The sequence below is a fragment of the Myripristis murdjan genome, chromosome 24, assembly GCF_902150065.1.
Source record: "Myripristis murdjan chromosome 24, fMyrMur1.1, whole genome shotgun sequence".
Classification (NCBI taxonomy): Eukaryota; Metazoa; Chordata; class Actinopteri; order Holocentriformes; family Holocentridae; genus Myripristis; species Myripristis murdjan.
The window spans coordinates 1,425,561-1,445,381 of NC_044003.1; the positions used below are offsets into that span (position 1 = coordinate 1,425,561).

The 19,821-nt window shown below is 46.8% G+C and overlaps 1 protein-coding gene across 1 annotated transcript in view; it reads right to left on the bottom strand.

The window, feature by feature from the left end:
- Window positions 1–5,694: 5,694 nt before the first annotated feature.
- Window positions 5,695–19,821, bottom strand: part of LOC115356560 (NLR family CARD domain-containing protein 3-like) — a 65,453-nt gene continuing 51,326 nt past the window's right edge. The window contains exons 4-7 of the mRNA XM_030047776.1: window positions 18,134–18,307; window positions 17,595–17,768; window positions 17,377–17,423; window positions 5,695–6,227 (exon numbers count right to left, since the gene is read on the bottom strand). Coding sequence (XP_029903636.1) covers window positions 5,695–6,227; window positions 17,377–17,423; window positions 17,595–17,768; window positions 18,134–18,307 — 928 coding nt within the window. The remainder of the gene's footprint in view (window positions 6,228–17,376; window positions 17,424–17,594; window positions 17,769–18,133; window positions 18,308–19,821) is intronic.

Sequence of the window (19,821 nt, forward strand, 5' to 3'; positions counted from 1 at the left end):
AGTGCCCCCACTGTTTGGGTGTGGCACACCTGGTGGAGGATATTGAAAAGCCATGCCTGGCAGCTGCGGAGCTTCCCCTGGAGGAGCGCAAGCGCAGAGCTAAGATGGTGGAGGAGACGGCTCGGAAGAAGGCGGCCCTCCCTCCTCCGGAAGTGGGGGGCAGCAGGCATGGCTCAAAACAGAGCAGGAGTCGCAAGCGGGTGCACAGCCCCGAGCACCATAGAGGACGGGGCCCTGAGAAATCGGCTTGGCCCGGCTCAGAACAGCAGGGACAGCCTGAGGATGCCCAGCTAAAAATTCTGGCTGCTATTCAGGGCCTGTCAGAGAGGCTGGACAGGATTGAGGCTCAGCGGCCTAGGGTCGCCCCAGCCACAGATCCACAGGGGCTGACGGCAGCCTCTCAAGGGGAGCTGCCATCATACCAGGAGGAGAGGATGGATTCAGTGGACGTCCTCTCCCTGTACACCCACAGTTCCTTTGCTGGGAGTGCTGGCCGGTCTGAGGCGACCCCAGAGGACGAGAAGCTCGACTCCTCACTAGGCGGCATGGAGTCAGAGCGGGGGAGTGGTCAAGACACTGAGACCCCGGCTCTGGATGTCGTGTCAAAGATTTTGAGTGCGGCCAAGATTGTGGGGCTCTCAGTGTCGGCGGAGGCCCCAAGCTCAGTGGAAGGGGTTTGGGCTGGCATCTCCCAGCCCCAACCAGTGGTCTCTGTGCCGGCAGCAGCAGACTACCTGCAGATGCTCAGGAAGGCATGGAATAGCCCGGCAGCGGCTCCGCAGTTCAACGCGGGCTGTCGGAGGCTGACAAGACCCCACTTTGCTCCGGACTCGGGGCTAGCAGATATGCCACCGGTCGAGGGGGAGATGGCGGCCCTGACATCGCTCGGTCCTGAGCGAGTCACGGCCAACCCTCGCTGCCCGGTGAAGGAGTGCCACAAGACTGACAGCCTGGTCTGTCGCACATATAATGCGGCTACACGCGCAGCCCGCTCTGGAAATGCGCTAGCCATTCTGCTGGCGGCAATTCGGAAAACTGTCAGCCAGGAGGACCGGGATACGATGAGCCTTATTGACGCAGCGCTGGTGACTCATGCCCAGCTGGCAAGAGACATGGGGGCAGCAATGTCATCGGCCATGCTAGCACGCCCGCAGGTGTGGTTAGCGCAGACTACCTTACCTGAAACTATCAGGAAGGAGCTGACTAACCTGCCTGTGGTGCCAGGCAGAGTGTTTCACCCAGACTCCCAGGGTCTGCTGGACAAGGCGGAGAAGTCGCGCCGCACAAGGGACAGTGTCCAGCGGACATTCCACAGACACAGTGCCTCAAATTACAGAGCTCGGGGCGGCCCCCAGCCCCCGCCTCAGGTATCATGGTCCCGTAGTTCGGACAGGCGACAGGGCCCAGACATGGGTGCTTCTGGTGAGGCTGCTAGGCAGTCGTCACAGCGCCAGCGGTATGCGTCTCGGTTGGGCCCTAGAGGGACGCCTCAGAAAAGACGCACCCCCAGAGGTCCAGGGCCTCAGGGGAGTGCCTGACGCTTCAGGGCCGGCCGTCGAACCTGTCTCTCAGCTTCGCCTGGACAGCTGGGAGAAATCAGTCTCCGATCCGTGGGTCCTGTCCACCGTTGGGACAGGTTACAGGATCCAGTTTCGACGGCGCCCCCCCCCTTTACCGGGGTCCACATGACGGTGGTAAGGGACACAGACCAGGCGCAGGTGTTGGCTGCAGAAATCACGACCCTCCTTCAGAAGGAGGCGATCGTCAGGGTAGACTCCAGCGCACAGCACGCTGGGTTCTACTCCAAATACTTTTTAATTCCAAAAAAAGATGGCGGCCTGCGGCCGATTTTAGATTTAAGGCACTTAAACAAGTTTTTAAAGGTTCTCCCATTCAAAATGCTGACGACAAGACAGATCCTGTACACTGTCGAAAATGGGGAGTGGTTCACGTCCCTGGATTTGAGGGACGCCTATTTTCACATCCCCATATGCAAGGACCACTGGCCGTTCCTGCGGTTTGCATTCCAGGGACAGGCCTATCAGTTCAGGGTCCTCCCCTTCGGCCTGTCACTGTCCCCCAGAGTGTTCACCAGGGTGGTGGCAGCTGCTTTGTCTCCTCTGCAAGCAAAGGGGCTAAAAATCTTGCCATATCTGGACGACTGGTTGGTCTGTGCCCCCAGTCGCAGTCAGGTGCTCCAGGACACGAAGACGGTTATGGACCACATTCAGGGATTGGACTTCAAGGTAAATCTAACAAAAAGCAATCTCGAACCTACACAACAGGCGGTGTTTGTGGGGCTAACTCTCAACTCTCTCACCATGTCGGCCTACCTCACTCCTCGGAGGGTGGAGAGGCTAGTGGCCTTAGCGGAGCAGTTTCAGCCGGGCAGGCGGCTGGAAGTGGCTCAGTTTCAGAGGTTATTAGGGATGATTTCAGCCGCAGCGACGGTGGTTCCCTTGGGCCTTCTCAGAGCACGGCCTCTGCAGAGTTGGCTGAATGCCTTCGGTCTCCATCCCAAACGGGACAGACGGGTGAAGCTCAGGGTGACACGACAGTTCGTCCGGGCACTGCGCCCTTGGACGAATGGGGCCCTCTTAGCCGCAGGGGTTCCACTGGGGAATCTCCCATCACGGCGGGCGGTAGTGTCAACAGATGCCTCCATGACTGGCTGGGGCGCAGTCTGGGAAGGCAGGACAGTGAGGGGTGTGTGGGGACCACAGTGGAAGGGCCAACACATCAACTTGCTGGAGTTGAGGGCGGTCCATCTAGCATTGGTGGAGCTTTTCCCATTTATCAGAGGCAAACATGTTCTGGTGAGATCGGACAACTCCTCCACAGTTTACCACATAAATCACCAAGGGGGTACCAGGTCTCACCACTGTCTCCAGGAGACAAGGAGGCTCCTGTTGTGGGCATATCCTCGTCTGGCATCCCTCAGGGCACTGTTTATCCCCGGGGTGGAGAATCAAGCAGCGGATCTCCTGTCCAGGACGGGACCACTCCCGGGCGAATGGTGATTACATCCGCAGGTGGTGGCGCTGCTCTGGTCCCGATTCGGCAGAGCTCAGGTCGATCTCTTTGCGTCAGAGAGCACGACCCACTGCAATCAGTGGTTCTCCCTGGAGTTTCAAGGGGCTCCCCTGGGAATAGATGCACTGTCTCACGAGTGGCCGACAGGCTTGTTGTATGCTTTTCCCCCGTTGCCTCTGATCCCCCATGTCCTCCACAGGGTGGCGGGAGGACATTACAGGATTCTGCTGGTAGCTCCCAGGTGGCCAGGGAGGTCCTGGTTTCCAGCTCTCCTCCGGCTGGTCCACGGCCAACCATGGCCCCTGCCGGTCAGGGCGGATCTGCTTTCCCAGGCAGACGGTCGAATCTGGCACCCCAAACCAGCGGCGCTGCAGTTGTGGGCATGGCCACTCCGCAGCCCCAGGATGAGGAGCTAGACGAGGCAGTGTTACAGACTATGCGTAGCGCTAGAGCCTCTTCCACACAGGCTAGCTACAGTCAGAAATGGAGAGTGTTCTCTGGCTGGTGTCACAGGCAGCAAGCAGTACCCTCTACTTGTTCCGTGCACCTCATTCTGCGCTTCCTTCAATCCCTTCTGGATTCTGGGAAAGCATCTAGCACTGTCAGGTTGTATTCAGTAGCAATTTCAGCTTTTCACGAGCTTGTCGGGGGCGTCTCGGTGGGGAGACACCCTTTGGTCTCACAGTTTATTAAGGGGGCATACCGGTTGCGCCCAGGCAGAGTACTTAGAGCTCCAACATGGGACCTTTCCTTGGTCCTGAGGTCCCTGACCCGAGCCCCTTATGAGCCTATCGACCAGGCGGATTTGAAGTCACTGTCTCATAAGACGTTGTTCCTTTTGGCAATCTGTTCTGCCAAGAGGGTGGGCGAGCTCCACGCCCTGTCCACCAGTGAGCAGTGCTTGAGGTGGAAGGCCGATGGTTCAGGGGTGTCATTGTGGCCGAACCCTGCATTCTTGCCCAAGATCGTGAACCCCCAAACGGTGAATCAGGTGTTGGAGATCAGTTCCTTTCAGCCGGACCCGTCCTCTGTTGAGGGGGACGTGGCACTGCACACACTGTGTCCAGTGAGGGCATTGAGGGCCTACTTGGCGTGCACCCAATCTTTGCGGCACTCTCATTCACAACTGTTTGTTTGCTATGGGGTTAACAAACGGGGGGCTGCTGTTTCGAAACAGCGCTTGTCTCACTGGGTGGTGGACACCATCGCACAAGCTTATGAGGGCCAGAGTCTTCCTGTGCCTGGGAATTTGGTGGCACACTCAACGAGGAGCATGGCGACCTCCTGGGCAGCCTTAAAGGGGGTGTCAATGGCTGAGATTTGTGCTGCAGCCTCATGGAACAAACCATGTACTTTTGCTCGGTTCTACAGGGTCAACGTGGCGGCACCAGCGCCTCTCGGTTTGGCTGTGCTTTCTGCCGCAGGCTCAAACCAGGATCCGGTGGAGTCTTCCGTTCTTCACGACCTTGATGGTATGAGTCATCCAAGGTGAAGACCGTGGTGACGGTCTGAGTGAGGTCGAAATAGATCGTAAGTTATACCTATAACTATGGATCTATGAGACCGAACGATGACCGTCACCATTCTCTGTCGTTCAGAACTGGCTGAGGCGTTCCAGGCAGGAGGCGGAGGCGACGTCACCCGGAACCTCTTATAGACTCGGGGCCGCGCCTCCTGAGGTCAGTCACATGACTTTGTTGACATAAGGTCTCGAGGATAAGTAGTAGGATGGCATCATTCAAGGTGAAGACCGTGGTGACGGTCATCGTTCGGTCTCATAGATCCATAGTTATAGGCATAACTTACGTTATGGTGTGAAGAAAATGGTTATCAGGGTCAATATCATGTTCAATATCGTGAAATCTGTGGTCTGTGAAGTCAAAAGTTTGTAGACAGAGTTCGTTCGCGGAAGTGAAAGGCTGAACGGAGTTTGTTCTCGTCACAGTTTCAGTACTTGTCAATTGTGTCAGTTAAACAAAAAAGAAAGAAAGAAAGAAAGAAAGAAAGAAAAGATTTGATGTATTTAATTTCATTTATTTCATTGTGTTTTCCTTGAAGGGGAAAAGTAAAACTGCAGCACTGCCACCTACTGGCCGAATGTAGTTTTGCGGTTAGTGTTTTGTCAATGTTGAATAAAACTTTATTCAGGAAGTGAGAAAGCAAATAACAGAGAGTAAATTTTACCAGTTTCCACTGATAATCAGCCACTCCAGCATACAGCTTGTTTTGAGTTGCATCGTCGGTACGTATTAATACATTTATGTAAATTTTACTGTCATGTGTTGATGTTTAAGTGGCAAACTTTATATTGTATGCTTATTAGAAATATACTTTACCCGTATTTCTTTCTAGCATCCTGTGTTTAGCTGTGTTGGCCATGCTAGCTTTTTGGTTGATATAGTGCATAAATATGATGTGAAATAATTTTGTTTGATGATTTATGCATCTGCAGAAATGTACTATTCATGATTATGTTATTTGTTTATTTTCCTTTTAGTTTCACACTTTACTCCAGCAATAAACCTGGCAAAAATGATACCCAGAGTCTTGTTTGGAGTGGAGCGTTTAGCTGCCTGTCAATACATGCATGGGATGCATTGAGGACAGAACAGTCACTTTTTATTTACAGTGTTTCTCCACACAAGAGGCGACTCTCACTCCTCAAATGTCACACAGAGACACTGAGGCACTGGGCACAAACGTAACACCAAACCCCGGGTACAGAGGCTCAGTGAAGGTGCTGTTGAAGGTGTGGAGGTGGATCAGTGTGTCAGAGGAGACGCTGTAGAAGGACAGAGAGCCAGCAGGCCAGTCCAGATACACTGCCACTCTGTTAGAGGGGGAGGGGACATGGATGACTGTTGGTCTGTTACTGTGTATGGCAGAGAAACCACCATCATGGCAGGCTAGACTCCAGGACTTGTCATTCCTGCCAAGCCCACAGTCATCACTGTTTCCTCTCCTGTTGATTCCTCTGTAAGCCACTGCCATTGAAACCTTTCCCTCCCACTCGACCTCCCAGTAGCAGCGACCAGTCAGACCATCTCTACACAAGATCTGTTTCCAGTGGTCAAACCTCTCTGGGTGATCAGGATATGGCTGCTTCTCTCTCACTGCTGTCGCCTTCCTGTTGTCCTCAGACAGGACAATGTTTCTGTTTGTTGTGTTTGTGTCCAGTTTGAGTTCACAGGAATCTGATGGAGAGAACAAGACACAACAGACCTGCTGTGGTTATTATCTGCTGATTTATTAACAGTTTGATTATTGATTTGTTAACACTTTGATGATGACACATTGTGTCAGCTGTCGTCTTCATTCACAGCAGGATCTGAATGAATGGACGTCACAAACTTATTATTTCTTCTTATTATTTTTAGTTCTATTCACTTGGTGTAACCTTTATTCACAAAATGCTTAATGCATAATCTCAATTTCCTGAAATTAATCTTCTTCAATTATTAGTACAAAATTACAGCAAAGAACTCTGATTGGCTGTCAGGTTTGTTTAATTTAGTGGAGAGAAGAAGCTGTTAAAGAAAGAAAACACCAGCTGCTGCACTGCTTCATTGTTTTGTTATTCTTGCATTATTAATTAAAAGTTTTTTTCATTTGGTTTAGTACATTTCTCGAAATTAATATACACTACTCACAAAAAGTTAGGGATATTCGGCTTTGGGGTGAAATTTCAGGATGAACCTAAAATGCATTCTAACCTTTACAGGTGAACTTAATGTGACCTTCTGTAAACTTTTGAATGCACATGTCCAACTGCTCAATGTTTCAGTACTTTTTGCACAAGTTGCTGTTCTCTAACAAGGAGTTTAACGGCAAAATTCACATCAGGTGTTTGATGCTCCAGCTCATCGAGGTCGCATCATTAGGGAACGGCTGCTGGAGACTGGGGTACCTCAGATGGAGTGGCCTGCACTTTCTCAGACCTGAATCCCATAGAAAACCTATGGGATCAGCTGAGTGGCCGTGTAGAGGCTCGGAGCTCTGTACCCCAGAACCTCAATGTCCTGAGGGCCGCCCTTCAAGAAGAGTGGGATGCCATGCCTCAGCAGACAATAAGTCGACTTGTGAACAGCATGAGACGTCGTTGTCAAGCTGTAATTGATGCTCAAGGGCACATGACAAGTTATTGACACTGACATTTTTTGTTGTGGTATATCCACCACTGTTGTTGGCTTTTGTTTCAAGAAATTGTTTGAGATGAGGAAATCACCAGTGTATGCTTCTACTTAAATGCCCTACTTTCATGATATAATATCACTGTAGCGTGAACTTTTTATATTTTCCATAAATTTCACCCAAAAGCCAAATATCCCTAACTTTTTGTGAGTAGTGTATGTTGTCAAAACCATGAACGCAGCCACTGAAGAAAATGTTCACCAGAGTTACTGCTGTAATGAGTGAGTTTTTCCTCATCAAGACGTTTATTTCAGACAGTCCAGAGGATTTATGGCTTTACTGTTTTATTAGGGACTTATTTTTCAATCACAGATTGTAAAAAAAAAAAAAAAAAAAAAAAAAATCCGAAGTGATACCTCTTCTCTGAATAGACAAGCTAAGCCAGTGTGCTGCTGTTAACCAGTGAAAATAGCGCGGAGTGGCAACTCTTCACTTTGTTTCACAATCTATGTCAGTGCGCTGCTGTAGCTGGAGAGTTTCTCTGCCCTTTGGCTCGTGCGGTGCCGGTGCAGCTGTTATGTCAAATTCCGCGTTAAAAATAGATTCTGTTTTATTTGGCTAATCTGCAGCTTCACACAAGTCACCCAAATGGCCAATGGATCACTGGTATTTGCGAGCGCTTGTGTTTTTCGCGCTAGGCGATTCATACATTCCACCTCCGCCTAGCCTACAGCGGATGTGTTGCGGCTGAAAGCCATCCTCTCAGCGTTCAAGCAGAAACTATTCGCTGCAGTGATTGGTTAATTCCGTTGTCAGTATTTCATGACGTATGGCCCAGAACCTGCCTAACTCCCTCCGGACAATCCAAGCTAGCATCAACAACAGATTCCTAAAGAAGCTGCAGATTGAATATGTCGATGTGCGTTTTTTCCCCCTTTCCTCGTTCATTTGATCTAGGCGATCGGTGAAAACATCTAGGCGGTGCGCCTAAGAAATTATAAGGCAGGGAAAACCCTGATTTGTCAGTAGCATGGTTGTAACATCGCTATTTTCTAAATCAAATAGCTTTTAAGTAGTGAAACTATTTTACTGATCAAATAGCGCGGTCGCGTCCAGAGAAGCTACATTTTCCAACCTTAAACGCAGCGGAGCTTTTGCTGCGGTTTGAAATCTAACCAGGGGCCTGTTCCATCAAGCTGGCTAACGGGATGGCCTGGCTTATTTCGATAAGCCTCGCTAATTTAAGTGAGAGTTCCGTTCCATCAAAGTGGCTTATATAAGTTGCAGCTCAGTAACCATGGCAACTTAGTCAGCAGAACTAGCCTGCTCCGTGGCGGCTTACGGTCCAGTTTAGCTCAGCTGCTGTCAGAGAATGTATGACGGACGCAAACAGACCCCCAGATGACGGCTCCGTCATGTATATTGTTGCCCTGGCATCACATATTCAATTCAATTCAATTCAAATTTAATTATGTAGTACCATGTCAGTGTTCGGAAATATAAGTTCAGACTTAGCCTATTTCCCATAATGTGACCAAGTATGAATGTACGTGTTTACTTAATAAAAATAAACGTAATGAAAATCATGTGTTACCACTGTCAGTCTCCGAAATCAACCGAATAAACAATCAATTACTCAATCAAATTTTATTCATATAGCACAAGTCATACATCAAACGCTTGTTGTTGCATTTGATGTATGACTTGCTTGTGCTATATGAATAAAATTTACCAATTTACCATGATTACTGAGCTGCAATTCATACAAGCCACTTTGATGGAATGAAACTCTCACTTAAATTAGCGAGGCTTATCGAAATAAAGGCTATCCCGTTAGCCAGCTTGATGGAATAGGCCCCTGGATGTCTGGCCTCCGTATCCACTGATAAGGAAAACACTTTGGAACACAGGCCCAATCCCAATGTGCCCCCTCACACACTCACTGACTTTGAGGCGCGCTCCCGTTAAGTCCGTGAGGGCTTAAGGCTGAATTATGCTTCCGCGTAGGAAGAGCTTACGGAGGTTGTGCGAAGCTTACGGAGGTTGTGCGACCGCCGCAGAGCCTTGCCGCGCGCCTCCCAAAAACTGTAACTACGCGGACCCTCCGCAGCCCCACAAGAGCTGTGATTGGTCCGCCGAAGTACATCATTTCCGGCATTTCGTTGCAACCGGCATCACATCCTGTTGTTGTGCTGGCCGGCAACGCCGTTTTTAAAACAACTGTTGTGTCTCGACCCGTTGGTGTGTTTGAAAACTTTGGAGAATGCTGGATCTTGCGGAAGAACGCCTGGCCGAGGAGACGCACAGAAGAGCAGCGACCATACGTCACAGGGTCTACGTTGGTGGGAGGAGAATTACACAGTGTGTTTCACAGAGGTATGTTGGACACACACGCACTGCGTAGGAAATGCGTGCTTCGCACAACCCCCGTACAGTCTTCCTACGCTGAAGCATAATTCAGCCTTTAGGGTTGTCCCATTGACAAATCATGAAGTGCGTGAGGGATCTCTCGCGGACTTTTTGAGCCCTTAATGCACCCTTTCCGTAAGTGGGCATCTCCGCAGACTTAGCGTTAGGGAATTACCCATAGTTCATTGCATTGTGACGTATGACATGAATCCCCTGGGGAAACCAGCTGGCGGCCGCGATAAAAGCGAAGTGAAACGAGCGAATTTGTAAACAAAGTTCTCATGTGAGTATAATATTTTATATAAGATGGCCTTCAGAAACGAAGTAAATAAGCAGATAGACAATGCATATTTGTTTTTTATCTCTTTTGTGAAATAAAAAGAAAATAAAAATAATTAAAAATAAATAAATAAATAAATTAAAGTCCCAAAGCTGCGATTGTGAGAAACATGATGCACGCTGTTGACAACCAAACAAAGGGCTGTCCCATTCCCTTTTTATAGTACTTCAGCCCCTTGCAGCCTCACGCACTCAATCACTTTCCAGAGGCCTGTCCCATAAAGCTGGATTTGGGCTTAGCGAGCTAACTTCAGGCTTAACCCTGCTGGGTTTTCTGTACCATAAAGGTGGCTTACTTTTTATCGGGCTACGTTGCCGTGGTAACATATGCTGAACACCTAACCTGCTCCAGAGCAGGTTAAGTTCAGGATAAGAGCTCAGCAGGTAGAAAAGCCCCGCCTACTACTATACTGACCAATCAGCTCTCTTGGAAAATGGCCTGCCCATTTTCCCTTTCTTCTTCTTTTATAAAATTAAAATTAATACATTTTACAATTCTTCTTGTACTTATTTTTACTCATGACTCTGCACTGCCCAACCAAAAATGTATCTTGTAGACTGATGTAATGATTTTTTAAAAACTATTTTTGAAAATAAATGAGGAGAATTTAATTCAGAGGGTTAAATAAAAGCCTGATAAAATACACGCCAGCCTCTGGGCTCCTTTAGGTTTCCATTAGTTTGCTCATATTTAGTATTTAGGCTGGCTGCCCTGAAAAGTCCACATGAGAGTTGATGCCAAATGTTTTACAGTCTTTAAGTGACAGTGAAATAATATTTTAACCAGCAGAACAAACACGAGGCGTCAGATGCTTTATAAAATTAAATATCTAAACCAGTTGAATCAAAGTGACGATTCTGACGAAACTCAAACTGAGGGCAGCGGCCCAGCGAGGGTCGCCCCTCACTGTGAGAGAGGGCCAGTTCCTCTGCAGGAGTGTGTGGCTGAGTGGGAGACATTCATTCACTGAACACACAAATGTTACTGTAGTCAGATCTACTCGTGCCGTCATGGTGGGAAAGCAGATTATAATCCCACTAATTTACACATTGACACAGTCGGATATATATATAAATAAATAAATATATATATATGTGTGTGTGTGTGTGTGTGTGTGTGTGTGTGTGTGTGTGTGTATATATATATATATATATACACTACTCACAAAAAGTTAGGGATATTTGGCTTTCAGGTGAAATTTATGGAAAATGTAAAAAGTTCACGCTACAGTGATATATAATGAAAGTAGGGCATTTAAGTAGAAGCATACACTGGTGATTTCCTCATCTCAAACAAGAGGTATCACTTTGGCAAAAACAAATAATAATTTAACATATTGTTAAATTATTTGACTCATGCTTACTGGTAAACATCTACTCCTGCAAGATAATTTATTATGTTCTACAACTCATAAACATACACTAACACAACATACCAAGTGTTTGAACAACATATCTCCTCTGGGCTACAAAAGGTGGTCCCAGCCATTTTTACCAGTCTTACAGCCATTTTAATTATCAATACCTATATTAATTTGCTGTCAAATGACACAATATAATACAAGTATTAATGTGTTGCATAACTAGACAGGCATGTAATTCAGTAACAGCTCAAAATGCTTTTTAATAAAATCGGCAATATCAGATTGAAACGAATCGAATCAGATCGAATCGTGATAATGGATTCTGAATCTTGTAAATCAGAATCGAATCGACTCTTGAAATTTGAATCGATACCCAGCACTAGAGTAGAGCAACGCACGCTAGTGATAGGAGACTCCATCACCCGCAATGTTAGACTAGCTTCGCCAGCTGTGGTTCATTGCTTACCTGGGGCCAGAGTCTCCGACATAGAGGATAATCTTAGGGTGCTGGCAGCACCGAGGAAGAAACAGGGGACCCAGGCACACTACACCACTAGCTATAGGAACATTGCTATTCATGTCGGCACCAATAATGTAAGGATGAAGCAGTCAGAGATCACAAAAGCTAGCTTAGTGAGGACGCTTGAGTTAGCCAGAAAGATGTGTTGGGATCAATTAGTTGTCTCTGGTCCCTTACTGGTGAGGGGTAATGATGAGATGTACAGTAGGTTAACCTCATTGAACCGCTGGCTGGTGCGTCACTGTGCTGAGCACGGTTTTAACTTTGTGGATAATTGGCCTTCCTTCTGGGGCCGCCCTCACCTGCTGAAAGCGGACGGCCTTCATCCTACTGGAGAAGGCGCCGCTCTTGTCTAGAAATATAGATTTGAGCTTTGGCTTCTGTTTGACACTAGGGATTTAATACTCGGCAGGTGGCACGTGATTAGAGAGCCTGCTAGGTGTAAAACTAGTGTGGGTGTGGAGTCGTCTAATGCAGCTAATGTGATTGGTCAGGATATTTCTCACAACATCAGACTGTTAGCTTGGCTTATAATATTGAGACAGTCTCCCTACCCTGCTGTCCCACTTACAATTTCCTGTTCACCAAATCTGTGAATCATAGGAATCTACAAATCATTTCTTCTACTGTTACAGTTGAATTTTGTAACAAAGGACCTAATAAATTACAAAACCAAGTTCCTAATGACATAAAAACTGTGACTTCACACCGTCCTAAGCGCAATGTTTTAAAATTGTCATCTAATCACACAAGATTTCTAATTCCAATTAATATTTCATCATCCAGTGGTAGGCCTACAGGTCTGCCTAGTGCTGGTCACGGTGACAAGAACCTCAAATTTGAGTTTTGGCTCCTCTCACTGTAGAGTCAGGCTCTGTTGAAAATCTTACTAGTTCCCTTAATGTGGTCCTCTCCGGTCTCCTCAATATAGTCACGCCTCTCTCTACCACAGCGAGGCGACTGAAGAGATCCACACCTTGGTTTAATGAAGAGACACGTGCTCTGAAGCAGGCCTGCAGGAGACTGGAAGGCAAATGGCGAAAATCAAACAATCAAAGTTGGTAGTTTTCTACCTATCTTGGCATGATAGTTTACTGAAATATAAATGTGCCTTATCTGCTTCTAAAGCAGCGTATTTCTCCTGTCTAGATAGCAACACGTAAAGACTGGAGGGGAAGGGGTGATTCCATAAGGCTGGATCAAGTCTGACAGTTTCTGAATCCCAGTACCGGGCGTCAGGTTCTGTCACTTGGTCTCATGGTTTCACGCTAACTCTGAACCTCCGTCGGAGTGGGTTGTTCCTCGGGTTTAAGCAGCTCAGTAACTGAATCTTGAATCCACGGTGTTCATTTTATTGTTCACTTTATTGTGTAATTCCGTTGTTTAAATTGTTCTATATTGCTTGTTTATAGTGTATTATGTTTGTTGCCATTTATTTATGATGTTTCATATTTTGCTATCCACTTTGCTGCTGTAATGCTGGAAATTTCCCCACCGTGGGACTAAAAAAGGAATATCTTATCTTATCTTAATCACTGCTAATAAACGTAATCCTAGACTTTTTTTTGACACTGTAGCGAAACTCACCAAAAAACAACCATCTGCTACCTGCTCATCGTTCATAGCCAATGAATTTCTGGACTTTTTCTTAATAAGGTTGATGTGATCAGATTCATTTTTATACAATGACTCACAGAGTCCCTATTATCACAGTTTTTGAGGCTGTCTCTCTTGATATTTTGGCCCCGCTTACACGACAACAATTCTGAAGAAAACGGAAAACTCATTCCTTTGCGTTTTTAAAAAGTTCCATGTTTATACGATAACGCTGTGAGAACGATCCTCGTACACACAGATCCGCAAATACAACTGAAAATGCTGTAGTGTGCATGCCAGGCCAGTAGGTGGCGGTGAACTTTGCAATGTAACACCACAGAATAGCACCGCGCGCCTGCGTAAAAACGCTCTCTTCCTGCTCTCAACGAAGGCGGACGCTTTTTCTCTAGCTCCCTACTGCTCTTATCTGCCCCTCTTTGCTCTCTGTCTTGTGCTGTCTCAGTCAGATCTCTCGGAGCCTCTCTCTGCATTTCTCTCCGAAAATCTACAACAATGGATCTGATCAGCTGGTCTCTCAATGCAATTGATCAAATTTTCTCTACAAGAAAACTGGGCAAAGGAGAGCCCGCATGCCCGCATGCAATTCGCGAATTGGTTCGCAAGCAGGAAGAAATTCCTGGACTTTTACGCCAGATGGGTAACAACTTGGAGAAGTTGGAAGCTCGATTCTGAGGTTTGTACCATAATTTGGAATTATTCTGAATCACCGAGAGAACCACAGAGACTCAAGGCTGATGGAAATTGCAGAGTCAGCCTGACCCAAAACAATCACCTTATCTACAATTCAGCGCCCCAGCGACCTTGGAAGGCCGCTAATCTTCGTTTTTCTCCTGGATGGTTATGCAGACAGCCGCTCTCCCCCACTCCCTCCCCATCACCCTCCACCTGGGATCTTCAACTCTGTGCAGGACTCGCGAGGTCGTCTCCCAGGCAACGGCCGGGGGTTGTCATCTTATCAGACGCCAAAGACAATGCTGTGTCTGTAACAGTGAAGAAGCTCTTGGACTTACGCACACACATACACAAGGTCACACACGCACGCACATCCCTGGAACTCAACACCTTCGTTGGCCCCCACCCCCCCCCCCCTCCCTCCCGTCACGGGGCAGTTGGTGGGCGCAGATGCGCCGAAGTGGCTGCCTAGCCCCACGTCTGTGCTGGGACACCTCCCCCTGCCCCAACCCTTTCCTCCTTCCACATGTGCAATGTCTCAAGTCATGTTGTAATGTTTTTACATGTGCTTATTGTGCCATGTTGTACTCCCTTAGGAGCCCAGTTTGACATTTGACCTTTTTTCTCCCCCCTCTTCCCTAATGTACCCATTTTTTTCATCTGACATAACGGTGTGCCGCACACGCTGGCTGCTGCTGAAGTTCTCCTGATCCTGTAACCCCTGTATTGTTATGTCTTTTCGTTTTTCTTGGACGGGATGCAACTTAAAGAAATTTCGTTATACAGTCCTCTGTTATAATGACAAATAAAGCAACTTACTTTGGTGGCCACCATTGTTGTTGTTTTCCTGTTCGTGCATGGCTGAAAACATCATAGTCACGTGCGAAGTGGGGCTATGTCGTCATCGTTTTCACAAGAATTGCATATTGCCAGTTTACACGGCGGCGGGGAGAGCAGCGTTATCAAAAAATTCCACTCTGGAACCCGGTTTCCAAAGTTTGCATTTTCAAGCACCTAAAACGCCATTGTCATGTAAATGAAAGGCCAAACCACAACAAAAGTTTACCGTTTTTGTGAAAATCGTTGTCGTGTAAATGGCACCTTTGTCTAAGCTTGTGTCAGCCTCCAAACCAACTACTTGCCTTCTCGACCCGCTACCTGCTAAACTTTATAAGGAACTCTGGCCTTCACTGGGATCTGCAATGCAAGAGATTATTAATTTATCGCTTACCACTATCATTGTTCCCAGCAGTTTTAAAACAGCTGTGTTCAGACTGCTACTAAAGAAACTACACCTTGATCCAGGCTCTTTAAATAGCTATTGTCAGGTCTCCAATCATACGTTTATTTCTAAAGTGCTTCAGAGAGTTGTGTTTCAACAATTCTCCACCCACTTGAAAGTAAATCATCTATTTGAACCTTTCCAATCGGTTTTCAGGGCCTGTCACTCCACTGAGACAGCACTTGCTAGAGTTTCCAACGATCTTCTGTTGGCTATTGATGTGGACTCTACCTCTGTGCTTCTATTACTGGACCTCAGTGCAGCCTTTGATACTGTTGATCACTGCATTCTATTAGATAGACTAACTGAGAATTTTGGTGTCACTGGCCTGGCTCGCTCATGGCTTAAGTCATACTTATCTGAAAGATAAGTATGTCTCCTAAAACAATATTACATCTACATTCTCCAATGTTAAATACAGTGTACCTCATGGCTCAGTTCTTGTCCTCTTCTTTTCTCCCTGTACATTTCGCCACTTGGCCAAATTATATGTAATCATGGAATTAATTTCCATTGTTATGCTGATGATATATTTGCCTATAAGGGCTGACGATCCCACACAGATCTCTAGATTAGAGGTCTGTCTGGCTGCTGTGAAAAACTGGATGTCACTAAACTTCCTGCTGTTAAACTCTGATAAAACTGAGATGCTGGTTGTTGGCCCTCCCAGGCACAGACACCATTTTGAACAGATAACATTACTGCTTGACAGCTGTGTGATTTCACAAAGTGTGGCAGTCAAACATCTTGGTGTTACTTTTGATCCCTGCTTATCCTTTGACAGGCACATTAGGAATATTAACAAGACTGCCTTCTTTCACCTTTGCAACATAGCACAAATTCGGTCCTTCCTGTCTATGGCTGATGCAGAGACCTTAATTCATTCATTTGTTTCAGCCAGACTTGATTACTGTAATGTTCTGTTTTCAGGTCTGCCATGTGCCAGCACCAAAAGTGTCCAGATGGTTCAAAATGCTGCTGCTCGAAACTTAACTAGAACAAGAAAATTTGACCACATTACCCCAATTATTTTGTGAATTTCCCAGTCTGGGATCAATAAAGTAAACCTATCTATCTATCTATCTATCTATCTATCTATCAATTATTGCATCCCTTTATTGGTTTCCTGTCCATATTAGATCAGATTTTAAGGTGCTTCTGTTAACTTCTAAAATCCTGAATGGTCTTGCACCATCATATCTTTCATATCTCCTTAAACCCTATATATACAGAGTCTTTTGAATCATTTAAATGAAAACTCAAAACTTTTCTCTTCACCTTAATTTACGGTGAGACAATTAGTGGTACGGTGGGCTGGTTCTTGGATGATTTAACCCAAGAACACACTTGCCGACGAGATTATAGATTGTCAAGATCCAAATATCTAAAATCTTATTATCACGTATGACTAACGTCCCCCTTGTCTCTCACCTGTGTGTGAATGGTTTGCTGTGAGTCTCCCCTGTGTGCTTGCGTAGTCTATCCTCCATTATATGTTCTGTTCTGTGCTTTCAACATCCATTGCACGTCTGTTCGTCCTGGGGAGGGATCCCTCCTCTGTTGCTCCCCTGAGGTTTCTTACTATTTGTTCTCCCTGTTAAAGGTTTTTTTTTTTAGGGAGTTGATCCTCATCTGATGTGAGGGTCTAAGGACAGAGATGTTGTGTTCCTGTAAAGCCGCTTGAGAAAAAATTGTAATTTGTGATATTGGGCTATATAAATAAAACAGACTTGACTTGACTTGAAAATGTACAATAAAATGATCAAGGCATCAGGTGAGTGTGTTCACTGATTCAACAGTACTGACATTAGTTTGTAACAATCAGTTGGGAAAATGTGTAAATATTAAAGGAATATAGATTGTCTTTGTGGTCGAGCATCAAATGTGATTTTCTTTGGTTCAACAGGTAAAAGCAGCTGAGAACAAGCAGCAGAAACTGCAGCTGCAGCATCTAAACAGCTGAATGTTTGCTGCTTTGTGTTCAGGAGTCAAACTAAATCCACACTTACACTTCCTCAGACCTGGTTTCAACCACTGCTCTCCACGAGGGTCCACCCTGGAGGAAGAAACAGAGTCAGAGCAGCAGATTGTCTTTGAGGATGGAAACATGGGCAGTAAATCACCTTTCCTATGAAGGATGTAGCAGACCACATCACTCATATCCACCATTAAACATGAAACAATATTCCTCAGCCCTCTGGAAGACATTGTGTGTGTCTCTCCATACCTGAGAGCCTCCAGTCTCCAAGTTGGATCCTCCAGTCCAGCAGAGAGCAGCTTCACTCCTGAGTCTCCTGGATGATTGTAGCTCAGGTCCAGCTCTCTCAGATGGGAGGGGTTGGAGCTGAGAGCTGAGGCCAGAGAAGCACAGCCTTCCTGTGTGAGCAGACAGCCTGACAGCCTGCACACCATCACAAACACAATCAGTCCACCACATCATCTGCTTTGTGTTTTCACAAAAACCAACACCGGTTAGGAATCTTATCAGTGACATGAAGCTGCATGTTAAGAGAGATTTGTTATTCAAAGGTGCAAATGACCACAACACAGCATCAATCAAGAAAGTCAATGCAGAAGCCTTGAGGAGGATTTTCTTGCTGGTGGTGCTAGAGGAAAGGTCATAGGGTCTCTCAAACCGGGACATTTAATGCTCTTGGCAACACAAATGTTGTCACCAAGTTTCATGGTGATCCACCACAAAGCTTTGGAGATTTGCTGCTGCTGATTTGATTGACAAATCAGTCAATCACTGTAAATGGACATTACCTGAGAGCCTCCAGTCTACAGTGTGGACTCTCCAGTCCAGCAGAGAGCAGCTTCACTCCTGAATCCTGCAGCTGGTTGTTACTCAAGTCCAGCTCTCTCAGACTAGAGGACGGGGAGCTGAGAACTGAGGCCAGAGCTGCACAGCTTCTCTCTGACAGATTACACACACTCAGCCTGAAGTGGAAGTAAAGATAAAAACAAAAATATAACACCTAGTTTTCTCTTGTGGGAGATAACAATATGTTATATGTTAAATATGTCCAGTTATCTATGAACCTACACAGATTTCTTGGAGGCTTTGACCAGTGGCAGCAGCCCCAGAAGAGCCTCCTCTGAAGCAGAGTATTTCTTCAGGTCAAACACCTCCAGATCTTCTCCTGATGACAGTAAGATGAAGACCAGAGCTGACCACTGAGCAGGGGACAGTTTGTCTGTGGATAGACGTCCTGAACTCAGGTACTGTTGGATCTCCTCCACTAGAGAATGGTCATTCAGCTCATTCAGACAGTGGAACAGGTTGATGCTTCTCTCTGGAGAGGGATTGTCCCTGATCTTCTCCTTGATGAACTGGACTGTTTCCTGATTGGTCTGTGAGCTACTTCCTGCCTGTGTCAGCAGGCCTCGTAGGAGAGTCTGATTGGTCTGCAGTGAAAGACCCAGGAGGAAGCGCAGGAACAAGTCCAGGTGTCCATTTGGACTCTGTAAGGCCTTGTCCACAGCACTCTGGAGGAGGAGTATTAGTTTGGGGGTTGACTGTCCTTCTGACAGCAGATTGACTCCAGAGTTGATGAATGTCACAAAGATATGAACAGCAGCCAGAAACTCCTGAACGCTCAGATGGACGAAGCAGAAAACCTTGTCCTGGTACAGCCCACGCTCCTCTTTAAAGATCTGTGTGAACACTCCTGAGTACACTGAGGCTGCTCTGATATCAATGCCACACTCTGCCAGGTCTGCATCATAGAAGATCAGGTTGCCTTTCTCCAGCTCCTCAAAAGCCAGTTTTCCCAGAGACAGGATCATCTCCCTGGTCTCTGGAGTCCAGTGTGGATCTGTCTCAGCTCTCCCATAATACTTGACGTTCTGCACTTTGGACTGAACCACCAGGAAGTGGATGTACATCTCAGTCAGGGTCTTGGGCAGGTCTCCTCCCCCACTGGTTTTCAACACGTCCTCCAGAACTGTAGCAGTGATCCAGCAGAAGACTGGGATGTGGCACATGATGTGGAGGCTTCGGGACGTCTTGATGTGGGAGATGATTCTGCTGGCCTGCTCCTCATCTCTGAATCTCTTCCTGAAGTATTCCTCCTTCTGTGGGTCAGTGAAGCCTCTCACCTCTGTCACCATGCCAACGCACTCAGGAGGGATCTGATTGGCTGCTGCGGGTCGTGTGGTTATCCAGAGGCGAGCAGAGGGAAGCAGGTTCCCCTTGATGAGGTTTGTCAGCAGAACGTCCACTGAGGTGGACTCTGTAACATCAGTCAGGATCTGGTTGTTCTTGAAGTCCAGAGGAAGTCGACACTCATCCAGACCGTCAAAGATCAACACAACCTGGAACTGCTCAAACCTGCTGATTCCTGCTTCTTTGGTCTCAGTGAAGAAGTGATGAAGAAGTTCCACCAAGCTCAACTTTTTCCCTCTCAGCAGATTCAGCTCTCTGAAAGTGAATGGAAATGTGAAGTGGACAT